Raw genomic sequence first — 13587 nt, 5'->3', positions numbered from 1 at the left:
CAGTGCAGACTTCTTTAGGGAGGGGACAAGACGGACAAGAAAGCCCTGCAGAAGACAGTGAGGAGAGCTGAGGGTGCCGTACCTTTGGTTCAAAATATTTTGCAGAGCTGCAAGATAGAACAGAAATATTGTCAGAAACTCCTTTAAACTTTTTTTTTAAAACTGGCTAAAGTTACTTTAAAATTAGAAGCAGATTAACCAGATTGCTGCATAGCTGTTAAAATGCTGAGCTGCGGGTAAGATTATACACGCTAATGCACTTATTTTATATCATTATCTGTTATATGTTTGTACCTGTGTTGTCTACTGGTACATTGACATTTTTTTTTACAGTAATGGATTTATTAAAAGTAATTTATTTATTAAAAAAGAAGTCCTGTTTGCAGTTTGCTACAAGCGTAGTAAGAGGCTTTGTGTGGAGGAAAACTACTTCTGTGCAACACCATGGGCACTGTGAGACACGGTGGGGGCACCATCATGATGTGGGGGGAAATCCAGAAAGAAAGCTATTTTCTAAAGAGGTGTTGGTACAAAAAAAGAAAAAAAAATCACTTTCTGGATGTGCAAACCTGGTAGAGACATACATCAAAAGACTTTCAGCTGTAACTAAATGTGCCTGTTTAGCATATTGACCCTGGGGAGTATTTAGAAATACATTTTGTTTTCGTCTATCTCATAAGGTTCCACCAAATTGTATTTTGGTTTGTGGTTATACATTGATGTAAAATAGGGTGATTTAGAATAGGGTGCCTTGCAAACATTTGCAAGGCACCCTATTCGGAAATACTTGCACTTTTGATGCCACTTAATGTCAGGACTTCCACAACTCCCTTTAAACATAAGTCTATGTTGGAATTTGCTTTCAAAATAACACTTTTTTTTTTTTTTTTTTGCTTCCAACGCACCTAAAACACTGATGCGTGTTTATTTGTGCGTTGTGGCCCTTTTATTGTTCCATCTTTCATCGCTTTCCTCGCCTGTCGATGCAGTGAAGACAAATACAAAATCTCGTAAAAAAAAAAAAACACTCCACAAAGCACAACGAGCGCCGTCTGGTGGTCACAAGCGGTACTGCTGCCCACATGATTGGCACGCATAAGGTATGCCCCTTGGTGAAAGTGATTTGACGGGCAGCAGAAGCTCCTGCGCGCCTCCTGTGTTTTTCTTTTACGCGCAAACCTTTTTGGCGGTCTCACGCAAGCCCCCACTCCCCCGCAGCAGTGCGCGTGTGCGTGTGCGTGTGCGTGCTTAGTCAGTCAGGCTGTCTGTCTAATAGACTGACCCCCCAGCAAGCGGTTTAAAGGGAACACAAGAGCGCTGAGTCAACGAATCGCAAGCAGAAGGATGCAACAGTTGATGTGCGCATAGATTGCAGAGTTTTTTCTTGCGCCCGGAGACGCTCTGCACACGGGGAGGATGCTGGCCGTGATCCATGTGGGGAAAAGGCTCCAATCTTAGGTTGCTTTAAGAAAAACCAAAAATTAAAAACTGCCTATTTGTTCCTCTTCAAGGCAGCGAAAGAGCAAACGCGCTCTCTCTCTCTCTTTCTCTCTCTCCTAAACAAAATGGGACATTTGGACTGAAACGCATTCGAGTGGACTTGGAATGGAGTTAATGCGCGAATTTCGGAAGGTCTGCGGCGGCGAGTGAGCGATCCTGCTGTGCGGAGAGCAGCAAGCATGCAGCGGATTCTGCAGAGGAGGCGAGTGCGCAAGCTGCGGGTCGTCTGGGCTTCCTTGGCCCTGGTAGCTCTGTCCCTGGCCGCCTGCAGCGCGCTGTTCACGGCGTGGACCTGGCGGCAGACGCGGGACCTGTCTCAGTCCTTCCAGATCCTGCAGGACCGACTCGAGCAGGTTTGTGCCACACTTTTGCGAAGTGACCAATCAACGCGTGCAAGGTTTGCACGTTTTTTTTTTGCACGGCGGCCGCTATTCACTCGGCTGCAACTTTGGCAGACATTTCAGGTGTTGTTGGGTGAGATCTTTGCGTGACTGCGGTTACGGGAATCTGCAGGGGTGCACGTATGGTTAAACTACTCCTGTGACTTACTAGCCTACTGTGTTGTGGTGCAGATTTTGTCTGATTGTAACGTGTTGTATTTTCCAGAGATGGCACGAGTTATAAGCAAACTAAACAGCTGTCTCCCCCCTCCACCCCCCTGTTCTTAACTTTCCTCCACAGCTTTGACAGTATTTAAGCCACTCTGCAAGCCACGACAGGATTTCACAAAAAAAAAAAAAAAACATAATCTACCGAATAAGACTTTTGAGCTGACAGTTGTTGAGCTGGTGGTTATTGACACCTTCCCAAAGCCAAACAACTGGCTGTCCAGAGTGCTTTGTTTACGCATCTCGAAGGAAAGTTGAGTGGAAGGAAAAAAAGCGTGTCATGTGCCCAAGCCCCCGGGAGATTGTGTGGACTGCGGATGCGGTCAGCGCTTCAAGAGCCACCAAACACGGACACATCATGGACGTTGGCTACCACTATCGGATTCCTCGAGTTAAGCCACTCCTGAACCGCAGGCAGCATCTAGGGTGTCTTGGCAAAAAGAAAAATGGCTGGACTTTTGTTCCGGGCTCTTTTCAGGTGTGAGGTAGTTTGGAAATCAAGGTCCCATAGCCTGGAAGAGCAGACAGGCATATACTCCAAGCTGCTTACTCTTTATTTAGATGCACCTGTATAATACACATATTAAACATGGATAATATAGAGATATTACTGTCGGTGTGCTGAGCGTTGGAAGGTCCCCAAATTGGATTCTGTTTTGGTTCTCATACAGTCTTTGGCCGGGTCTGTTACAGCCCAGTAAGTCCGGCTAAGTTAACGCGAACACTCTGCTCATTTTATTTTCTTTTCTGTTATTTCCTTGTCTTTCCTGCTACCCCCCGCCGTCTTGTTTAATCACCCCGGTGCCAGTTACGCTCCGGTTTTATCTCAATTTACTGGAAAGCCTCAACTATTTGGCACATGAGTGAGATGCCGCCGCTGACTGACTGCGAGCGAGAGAGGTTTCAGGCACACAACAGGCTGCACGATGAAGCGCAGCAAGTGTAAATCATCTGCAGCCTGCACCGAAACCCCTCATGCACGGCTCAGCGAGGACCGAAATTTGAGGTATACTTGCAGAAAAAGTCATAAATAGGTATTTTTGCGCTCTCTTTGTTTTTGGTGCGCGTTGCATCACGATTTATTTTTGAAACAGGAGCCAAAACTGAAGGAGCTGATGGTAAATTCTTCTGGTTTTGAGTTCAGAGCATTTACAAAACCGCTGGATTTCAGATCTGCAGGGGATTAAATTGACTGTGTAACATGTTTGCTAAATCTGCACACACACACACACACACACAGATTGGACATGTGGAGTGTTGATGCTGGAGCCCTTCCCCACGGGGCCCCATTCGGTTCGTTTGACCGTTTGCCAACTCCTGATGAGAGCCAGCGAGCGAAACGTCTGGAGAGTGAAGTGTGACTCTCTGCCTCCATTTCAACAGTAGCAGTAAATTTAAACACCCCAAGCAGCTTTTCACCGTCTAGCTGTCGGAGGCCTCCTTTCGAGGCTCCAGTGGGGGCCGCAGTCGAGGATTTAAAAAGCACGCTGCATTGAAAATGATTTCTTCCAAACATTTGAGGAATGCAAAGGAGTGAAAACACGCGTTAGGTGTCGCAATAAGTCTTCGAGGAAGTGGCTGCTCTAAAGCAAGCATGGCAAGGGCCAAGACATTTCTCTGGTAGACGGGTCTTAAAGGGATAGTTCAGGGTTTTCAAAGTGAGGTTCTGTTATGAGGTTATAAGCAGCAGTTTTGTTCTCTGATGTAGGATTCGATCTAGAGGGATGAATGTGGCCTTGTCTTTACAAATAACTCCATGACTTCTCACTCTGCTGGTGCAAAGTGGTCTGCTATCAGATTCCAAAACACGGAGGGAGACTGTTTAATTATGCGACAGTGCAGTGTTATGAGTGGCCTTCAGGGGCGCTAAACCTGGAAGTCACAGGTCTAGTGCCCCCTATGGTTAAAAGGTACATGGTTCTGCTTTATACTAAGCTCTGACACAATACCACTCTCTACGGTTTAATACTGTATGTAGAGAGTGCACATGTAAAGCATTTCCAGTCAGGTTAATGCTGACTAAGGTTAATTTGAGAAGTCAAGAGGTTGGATCTGGGAATGACGTCACAGCTGAATGGAGTGCGTACAAATTACATGTTGGAAAGGCAATGGTGTTTGGTAATTTGGTAATTTGGTTATAGCCACTGTTATCGATAAAAGACGACATCATTGTTTTGTTTTTCCTTTTTGCATTCAAAGACTAAAGAAGCATGTTCACCAACGTATAATGTACGATCGTCTGTCTCGACTGCTTGAATACTTTTCCACTGACGCCATCAGAAGTGTTAATAAATAGTGTATTATTGAACTTTCATTGCGTTTTCTATGTGCAGACGCCACTTTGGACAAGAGTACCATACTGCAGCGGCAAGGCGCCGCCAATTTTACAATCTATGCTGGAAGCGTTCGCCAAAAGTCAAACAAAATCGGTGGAAGTTGGTCCCAACCGGAAGTTAATGAAGTTGTGTTAAATCCACTGAAGTTAGGTTTAGGTTTCTTATCCACCAATGTTAGGCCGCAGGTATTAAAGTAGGTTTAGGAATTAAATCCACTGACCTTAGGTTTAGGTTTCTTTACATTGCTCTCGGTCTCATATTATAGGAAGAAGAAATGTCCAAAACATCCATAATCCAGCATTGATTATAAAAATGGCGTCGCCCTGCCGCTACATTATGGTACTCTTGTCCAATGTGGCCTTTGTACAGAGAAAAAGCGTGAAAAACCTGCGACTGCAGTGGAGCGCCTCTCACGTTGGATGCTAAACTTGGTTCTGCTTTCCGTGTTGGAATTCCAACCTCAGTGCTTCTGGCTGGGAAGATGGAAAATCAGATTTTTGAGGACAAAGAGAGTCCGCCATTACTGTCAAACAGAAAAGTAAATGAAATATTAGCGGCGGTTTTAAATGAACTCTGTTGTGTGGATGTTTGTAACTTCTGCTATCAGGTAATCCCTCTGAAAGGAAGCACTTATAATTTTTGTCTTTCACACGGGAAGTTCATTGGCGACGCACCGCCTCCAAACTCTTATTTCCTGTATCAGTAATCATCGGCTTTTGTGTAAATAACCAGCCAATTCAAATGCATTGGCACAAAAATTGCCTCGGATGTGTGCATGGGAGATGGAAGCGCTTTTGCACAGTTGAAGTTTGTTAAACGAGAGCTTTCACAAGCTAATTTGACATTAGTTAATTGCGTTACTTGTTTATTTTCTCAACAGGTCAACACGCAGAGGAAGGCGATTGTTCAGCTCATTCTGGAGAAGAGAGAGCTGCTCCTGGAGCGAGTCAAGCGAGATGGTAATACAAAGCTGCCAGAGCTGCTTCGTCTCAACTTCAGCACCCCCCTCACCCCCCACCAAAAAAAAACTGGAGCTTTTCAGTCGCTCCGATCGCCACAGTCAGACACAATACGCACATACCAGCTGAGCTCTGGTGTTTTTTTAGGAAGAGCATTTAACACAAACGCTGGCCAGCCTTCGGCCCACATGCCACTTTGGTCGGGTCCTGCGGGCCGCGCGAGCTACCGCTGCTAAAAGTTGACACAGGAAAAAAGACAGGCAGCTGGATTACCCTCGCAGAAATTACAGGTCTGACCAGAGCGGCCTCGAAGCCCCAAAAAACCAGCTGGCGAGGCGGAGAGAGAGAGAGGTTCCCGCTGCACGCTTTTGGTTCAGTGCAATTCAGACGTATTTACCCCGTCTCCCCGAGCAAAACGCCCGACACGGCTATGATTTCGTTCCGAAAGTGATGAGATTTGATGAGCTGTCATTGAAGTATTTATAGCGTTTGCTTGCATCACCATCACGGGACTGCCTTTTGTGCCCGGCAGTAAACTTTAGGTCGGGTTTGTGTCGGATTCTCTGTCCAAGTCTGACAAAACATTATCAAAAGAGCAGCATGTCAAGTTTGCCCTATGCGTGACATGCTGTTGGTACCGTGCACAATTTCATGGATATCAGTGAGGGGGGAGAAAAAAAAAAAAAAAAAAAAAAAGCAGCGCCCAAACAGCCTTTTTTTCAGTTTATGGAAACTTGACCGCAGAGCCGTCCAGCTTTTTTGGAAAGACACTGCTGTAATGTTCTCTCCTTGTGACTGACAGCGCGAGTCAGGAAAGTCTGGCCACCCTGAGGGCTTTTCTGCTCCCCCCCCCACCCCCCCTCGCAAAGTCCCAGAATCGACAGGGTCGCCCACCTGAGAGTTAATTTAGCAGCGGGGCGTAAGCGTTTCTGAATAATGGCAGCAGTCAGGTGGGTTGGCTGCACCGTCCCGAAGCGTAAACCATGTCCTCCGCCGTTGGAGCAAACGCTACTCAGGCTGTATCAGGGTTTGAAATCCCCTCAGGCTAAAATAAGCCCCGTGTTGTTTTTTTTATTTATCGTATTTGTCTGGAAAGGGGGCCGTAGCTGTTGCTACACTCTGTTCTTAATCTACTGTTTTGGGTCACGGAGCAGCCAAAGACCTTTTTCGACTCTCTTTTTCCAGTGCTTCATTTTTCTCATTTAGTCTCCTAGCCCCCCTCAGCTGCACCTCCGAATGCCTGTCTTTAATGCTTTCTTATTCACTTTTCCACTGTCCATCTTGTTTTTATTGCCTCCCCCCCCCCCCTTTTCCTCACAGCCCTCCAGACACACAAGCCCCGCCGTTCTCCATCCTCTCTCTCTCTGTTCTCTATCTCCTAGATGACTGCGACCAGCTGGCACTAAGATCAGCCCGCATCGAGCCGAAAAGGAAAATAAAAGAGACATGCGCTTTTTTTTTTTTTGACTTACAATAACAGTTTGAGGAAATATAGCGAAGCACGTGAAAGGAAAGCCTTAAGCCCATCTGCTAAGTGCGTTAAAACCCGGCGGGCTGAGCATAAACGGCAGCAAATTAAGCCACCGTGTTATTAGCGTGATGCAGATGGTAGTGATTGTTTTATCAAAAAAAAAAAAAAAAAAAAATGAAGCCCAGCAGAGGTAATTTTCTGTGTTTTTAAAACTCACATCCTGCCGGTCTCTTGTGTCTTGAAGGGGGCTCGGTGCGAGGGAGAAATGGCAATGGAAGGAAAGCGGCGTCTCATTTCGAGAGTAAGTGACTTGGCAGATCCCTTATAGCCATCTCGTGTAGCATCTGCTGAAGTGGTTCTGAATCAAATACCCCTATACGGTTGCACTCGTAAAATCCTAATTGACTTTCCCCTTTTCTGTCTCCATCACCGTCTCCGACTCTCCGCCAGTAACCAAGCTGTCCTCTCAGCAAGGTAAGAGTTGTGGAAATCTTTTCTCTTTTTTTTTTTTTTGAGTGTTTCTCGAAAGCTTGTAAGTTAACTAACAAGGCGTTCGCTTGTTGGTTGGGTTTCCAGTCGGAGAAGGCGGCGTGATAAAAGGCTGGGAGGAGAGGACGCTGAATATGAGTAAAGCGGTGAGGTACAACAAGGATGAAGGTACCTTCATCGTGGAGAGAGCGGGGGTCTACTTCCTGTTCTGTCAGGTGAGTTTCACAAAACCACTGTGCTATTTACGCTACAAATATTACCTTACTTTCATTTAAAACAGCAATTATCAACGTGTCGTAATACATTGTTGCTTTAGCATTCTGTAGCTCACTGGAAACACATAAAAAAAAAGTAAATATTTGAACAACTGGTATCACTGGACAGGGTAGAAAACATACTTTGAACGCTTACATTCAGAGTAGAACTAGTTGCTTAATTGTGATCAATTTGTGATTAATTACATTATTTATCACAAACGCAAACTTATTGGAAAGGCTGTGAACAGGACACTGAATATATCTAAATGCTTGCATTTTGTACCCCTAAATCACAGTGTACTTTTAGTATTTCTTTCATGAATTATAGCGATACAAATTTCTAAAAACGAACTTATGTAACTTTTTATTTAATTGAATCGGGGCTTTTTTTTTAATGCAAACTTAATATTGCACCTTATTTCCATTGGTTCTGTTTCTAATCTTCATTCTGAGCCTCGTTTCTTCCCAGTAGAGTACCAGGAGGTTTCAGAAAATGCCTTCAAAGCTTGGATTGTCAAAGCGGGTACAAGCTGTTCCCGAGGCGGGTTCAGATTGATACGTCGTTGGTACAAAATGTTCTGTGGCAGACAACTACTTTTCTTACTCCAAATAGTTCTGCATGAAAATACAAAAATCTCCGAAATGTGAAACGATGAACAGGGGATTCGTAGAAAACGAAAAATGTCAGAACCGATAGGCACGTACGTAAACTAGTTGGTGCGACGCGTGGAACGCCACAACCTTTAGTGTGGCGTAGTCCGCACACTGCAGCTATGGGCGGTTCTCCTCCGCCTGCAGACAGGACAGCGGGGCAGCGCTGGTAGCACCAAGGGTAGCTTTAATGACAAATCACTATATAAATTTCCCCCATGCCTTCCTGGTCTGGACAAATGGGTGGCAGAGTGCACCCTGTGCAAAGCTGGTATATGTGCTGCATTTGAAAAACCTGCCAAAGATCATGCTGGTCACATGGACACAGAAAAATATAGAGAGGATGTGCGAGTCGACTGAGCTTGCTGTTACACCACGAAAAGGTTGGGATGCATCAGAGGAACTATTTTGGAGAAGGTCAAAATTAAAACATGTTACTCAGAGTTACTGAAGATTGCACAATTTGTCTTTGAACGTCCCTCAGAAAATGCAAATGTAAAAAATGCAAAGTGAGAGGAACCGGCTGTCTGAGTCACTGGAGGGGATTCTGCTTTGTGCCAAATAATTTTCCAACACATTTCTTGCGAAGACGGTCATGGTTGTTTGTTGAGAAACCAAAAAATGCTAAGTAGAGTAGTAAAAAAAACCCATCTAGTATTGTCCCTCAGTGGGAAAAGTCCTGTGTCCCAGCAGCAAAGTGAAACACAAATGGAAGCATGCAGACACACACAAGGGTAAGAAATATAAAAATAGGAGACTGTGCAGAAAGAGCAAACTTGCAGCATAAGAAAAAAAATACAGTGCAGTTGTTAGTTATTAAAAAGCATTATCAAAAAAACAAACAAGTGTGCAACTGAGCAGGTGGACCTCAAGTAATGTGTAAAAACTTGTATGTTTATGCATAAAAAACACCAACAGACTCTTTACAACAAAGAAAAAGACCAAAGTCTAATCAGTTCTACTAAGATGACAAAAGAGCTGTACGGTGCAGTATATATATTTTTCTTTTTTTAAATAAGTGCCTTTGTGAAACTGCAACATTTTAATTTGTATTATTACATAGAAAAGAAAAGAAGAGTATACTTGTTTTCTCAGAATATTATTTCAGATTTTTCTTTATTTGCTCAGCATGACTCAAAAAGTGAACTATTATTGTTAATGGTTGTTTTTTTTCATACAGAGGAGTGGTTATTTTTTTATTATTATTTTTGTACTTGTTGACTTATGAAAGCCTTTGTGAAGTTTATTATTCAACTAATTTTCAGACTACACAGAGAGGGCACACTTAAAATATATTAAAATTCTATGTTTTCTTTATCTAAACAGAGAATCATAAACACATATTACGACTGGATCAGGTGTTCTCTTTTGCAAATCAAAATATGAAACAGTATATTTCAGTAGAGCTGCATACTTTCTCATTGCAAACTTTGTCACAACGTCACTGTGCGCAATATTAGAATAGCAAAAGGCTACTGGGCCACTGTATTTGTGTTTTGTGCCTTTACGCTCTGCCTATCGCTAAAATATCTGCTGGATTGACAGCAACTGCTTTCAGTGGCTGCACTTGATGTATATTTTTAGCGGCTGAGATGCTAAAGCTAGCTGAGAGAGGTAGGAAGACTGTGCAATGACGACAAAAGAAAAGAACCACGGAAATGTGGTTTCATTGCAATTAAAATCGCCATCAAAATTTTCAGCAACAACGTCGCTTTGTTTTTGCTGATCATGTACGCCAAAGTCCAACAGGCTCTATAATTGCAGTTAATTTGCCAAATCTTAAATCTGCCGAATCTCAGTGGAAGACAGTTAAATCTGAACGGGACAGGCACTACATCTACAGCTCACAAATAGTGATTTACTGTAAATATAACTTCACATTTCTGGCTCATTTAGGTAGCTATGCTAACTGTTTAGTTTTTGAACAACTTTGCAAACTTTGTAAATAACATTTTTAAGAAGTAAAGAGACACCCGAGTCCAAAATGGATTCAGTGTGTATTCAAAGAAAACATCTGCATGAGCACCTCCTTGATATTCACATTACATTTTTTTTGATTTGAAGGATAAGGAATAGAAATTGAGAGTAGCTGTGAGCATAATAGCTGAGTTATGGGAGCAACTAATGGCTTCCATCGCTGCAGCGGTGAAGACCCAACATGATACGGGAGGGTGACAAAGTTACGGCTGCTCTTCAGACAGTAAAATTTACCTGGATATTAGGTGAAAGAGAAGAGTTCAAAATGATATGTCCATTCCCCTGCTCGTCTCTGTTGGGATGCAAGAGAGTGGGTACGTTATGCGGAAGGGGAGGGATGGATGTTATCAATAACAGGTCTTTAAAGTGCTGGCAGGGAAATAGCACAGATCTCTTCAATGTGAAGCAAATGATGATCCGTGAAGAACAACTCACTCCCAAATCGACTTTATTTTGCCAAAATAGTGTATCCATGGATATGCTGTGTTCAGACCGAGCGTGATTTGAGCGTCAAAACGGCCTCAGCTTGGATGCTTGTGCAGATCGTTTTTTGACGTGCTTAGCAAAGTGTGGATAGACATGTCTGATGCGCACTGGAAGAGCTACCCTGTTCTTCTCCTCAAATGCGGGGAAATATTTATCATGGTAAAGGTTTTGATAACTTACCCGCTAATCCTCACCCAGGCAAGGTCCTTTCTATTACTGTCTCTGTGGTGATGGCTTGACTGATCATAGATAATAGGATGGGCACAAACAGTGATGATGAGTTTGTCCTCCATTGGAGGTGTTGGCTCAAAACATACTGTGACGTCAGCTCTGCCACCATGGGATATAAAAGTAGCTCTGTTTAAATAGGGAGGTTTGCCATTTTACTATTGATTTTCAGGTTAGTGATTTAGTAGCTTAGTATTCAGTTAGTTTATTTAGCATTTGTTTACCTGGCTCTAGTGGCCCAGATGGAACATGGCGCCCTCGTCCACCGGGCCCCCCTTCCCCTAGGCACATTTTTTTAAATACTAGATGTGGGCAAAGTTCGAAGGGTTAGAAGGTCTTTATAGTCTTTTGTTTTGCTGCAGCCATTCATTCCAGAACTGGACGTTTTTAATGGCTTTTATTGAACTCTCAGGTATTTGAAAAGTTACAAACTGTCTCGTTAAGTGTTCAGTGGTGGTTAGTTATCAACACTGAATTATTAAAAAAGTTTTATTTTAAACAACCCCCACATCTAAAAAGTGTCATGTTCAGAAGTTTACTTCATTTTGTTGAAGGCTATGGTAGAGGTTTACAATAACAAAACATTTATTGATATGAAAATGATTCCAAAAGTGACATAACGGCTTAAAATTGGTGTTACGTGAGGTCCTATCATTAGGACAATTTCTTTGTATCTTTGCCGACCTCTTTTGATAAGATATCAATCATCTTTTCCCCCCTCCTCAGGTGTTGTTCAACGAACAGCAGTCTCAATATGTGAAGCTGGACGTGGTGACCAACGGACCCCGGCCACAGAAGCTGCAGTGCATGGAGGGCTACGGGACAACACCCTCTGCAGGGCCGCACTCCTTCCACTTCGTGAAGCCCTGCCAGGTGTCTGGCCTCCTGCGGCTGGAGAAAGGCGCGGAGCTCCAGGCCAAGACGGGCCCCTCCTTCAGTCTCCACCCAGTGGCCAATCACGTCTTCAGCATCTTTAAAGTCAACTGAAGATCACCTGATCGTTGTCGCAAACTTTGCTCCTGTTCACAAATCCAGCAGACCTACAACAGAATGTTCTCTTTTTGCATTGAAAATGGATAATATAAGGATTTTTTTTTTTTTTTTTTTACAAGGCCAAACAAAAGGCCAGTGGTATTTCTCAGTTATTCCCACATATGCTCATCTGAGAGACAAAGCTGACATTTGTGGAAGCCGTGGTGGAATTTGTCTCTGGACTGCCGCCTTTTTGGAACTCAGTTTTGGATTAAAACCAAGACCTACAGTGAACAAAAAAAAAAAAAAAAAAACCTTGATGAACTTCTGCCGAGAGAACAGATGTGATGGAAGCTGTTCTGTGGATTAAAGAGTTTCACAGCATACGAAAATTCCTTGGAGGTCCATTGTAGCCCCTGTATAATGCAATAAAGTGTGCCTGCACTCTCTGCGGTGAGCTGACAGTTCAGATGTGCACCTTCCACATCTGCGAGAGTCTGAACTCCATAAACCCTTTCTCCAGTTGGCATCGACTCCTTGAATAATGCTGCCTTTGTGTGAGTGTGAGTGCGAGTGTGTGTGTGTGAATGAAATCTGATGAATCAAAAACTTTGTGCTGATTTTATGATCCTGACTATATTTTCTTCAAATATTTTGTATATAAGTCACTTATTTTACAGAATGTGCCTGAAGTCCTGTGTTGGCAAAGAAAAGAGGGGGGAGGGGGCGTAGGGGAGCATTTTTTCAAAAAAACGTAGATGTGAATTTCTTCTCTTTTTTATGGAGAAACGATTGTATAGTTTAAAAGTCAAGGTTCAAGGTATTGCAAGCAAAGCATAAAACTGTAAATTCAGCTTTATCTGCCTTTTTCGGGATGTTCCTCTTCTGTTTGATGACGCAATGGCTATTACTCACACACTTTTTGTAACTTCATATTAGTCAAATCACCGCTAAATAAGTCTGTGATACGAGTGATGCAAGCATGTAAAGTGAAAATATGTTTGGGGTAATGAAATTCAGTACTAATTACTGTAAGAATGAAACACCCTGTGTTAGCGAGTCCATACAGGTTCCTCCAGTTTTCTTTTAGGATTTCTCAAAAGCAAAAACAGATGTCACACCATAACGTTGATATTTCAGGGTTTTTTATTCTTAGCATAGTTTTGTAAAAATAGCTGGCTCAGCTGCGACTCCTGGATAGGTGAAAACGCATTTATATGAAAAAAATACAACAACAACTGAGGGGGAATCCAGTTACTTTCAATTTAAGCCTGTCGTAGTTGCCATGACTTGAATATCTGAGAATCTGCGCAGCAAACTTTTTTTTTTTTTTTTTACATTTCATACTGAAATGCATTAGCATACAATGAAGTGCTCTCACTAGCATAGGCCAAGACACTTCCATTAGTATAGTTGGGACACCATTGCACTTTTTAATAAAACTTGTTCTTTGTAATGTCTATGTTTCAATCTAAGACTCCACTGACAAGCATATTGATTGAAGCTCTTCTACTTCAGACTCTTCCTATAACCTTGTCTTTCTTTTGATTAGCCAATAACGGCAGCCTGACAGTGGTCGGTGTCCAGCAGGTCGTTATCAACAGAATTGCAGCAGATTAATTTGTAGAGGACTTCCAGCGCAGATATCTACAT

At 43.0% G+C, this 13587-nt stretch overlaps 1 protein-coding gene across 1 annotated transcript; it reads left to right on the top strand.

Annotated features, from left to right (window-relative positions):
- Nucleotides 1–1116: 1116 nt before the first annotated feature.
- Nucleotides 1117–12248, top strand: tnfsf12 (TNF superfamily member 12). The gene is made up of 6 exons (XM_012867685.3): nucleotides 1117–1853; nucleotides 5325–5403; nucleotides 7119–7175; nucleotides 7325–7348; nucleotides 7451–7578; nucleotides 11689–12248. Exons 1-6 carry the CDS (start codon nucleotides 1680–1682, stop codon nucleotides 11947–11949), a joined length of 723 nt encoding a protein of 240 aa, XP_012723139.1. The 5' UTR covers nucleotides 1117–1679; the 3' UTR covers nucleotides 11950–12248.
- The last annotated feature ends 1339 nt before the right edge of the window (nucleotides 12249–13587 follow it).

Source organism: Fundulus heteroclitus, chromosome 14 (assembly GCF_011125445.2).
Source record: "Fundulus heteroclitus isolate FHET01 chromosome 14, MU-UCD_Fhet_4.1, whole genome shotgun sequence".
In the NCBI taxonomy this organism is placed as follows: domain Eukaryota; kingdom Metazoa; phylum Chordata; class Actinopteri; order Cyprinodontiformes; family Fundulidae; genus Fundulus; species Fundulus heteroclitus.
Note: the sequence above shows the minus strand (reverse complement) of the source record. Positions and strands in the feature narration are given on the sequence as shown.

What these genes read in the sequence shown, in the direction of transcription:
- tnfsf12 (XM_012867685.3), top strand. Translation starts at nt 1,680, where the DNA reads ATGCAGCGGATTCTGCAGAGGAGGCGAGTGCGCAAGCTGCGGGTCGTC. An exon ending in TGCAGGACCGACTCGAGCAG is followed by an intron (nt 1,854 to 5,324) that starts GTTTGTGCCACA and finishes TTTTCTCAACAG; the next exon opens with GTCAACACGCAGAGGAAGGC. An exon ending in AGCGGCGTCTCATTTCGAGA is followed by an intron (nt 7,176 to 7,324) that starts GTAAGTGACTTG and finishes ACTCTCCGCCAG; the next exon opens with TAACCAAGCTGTCCTCTCAG.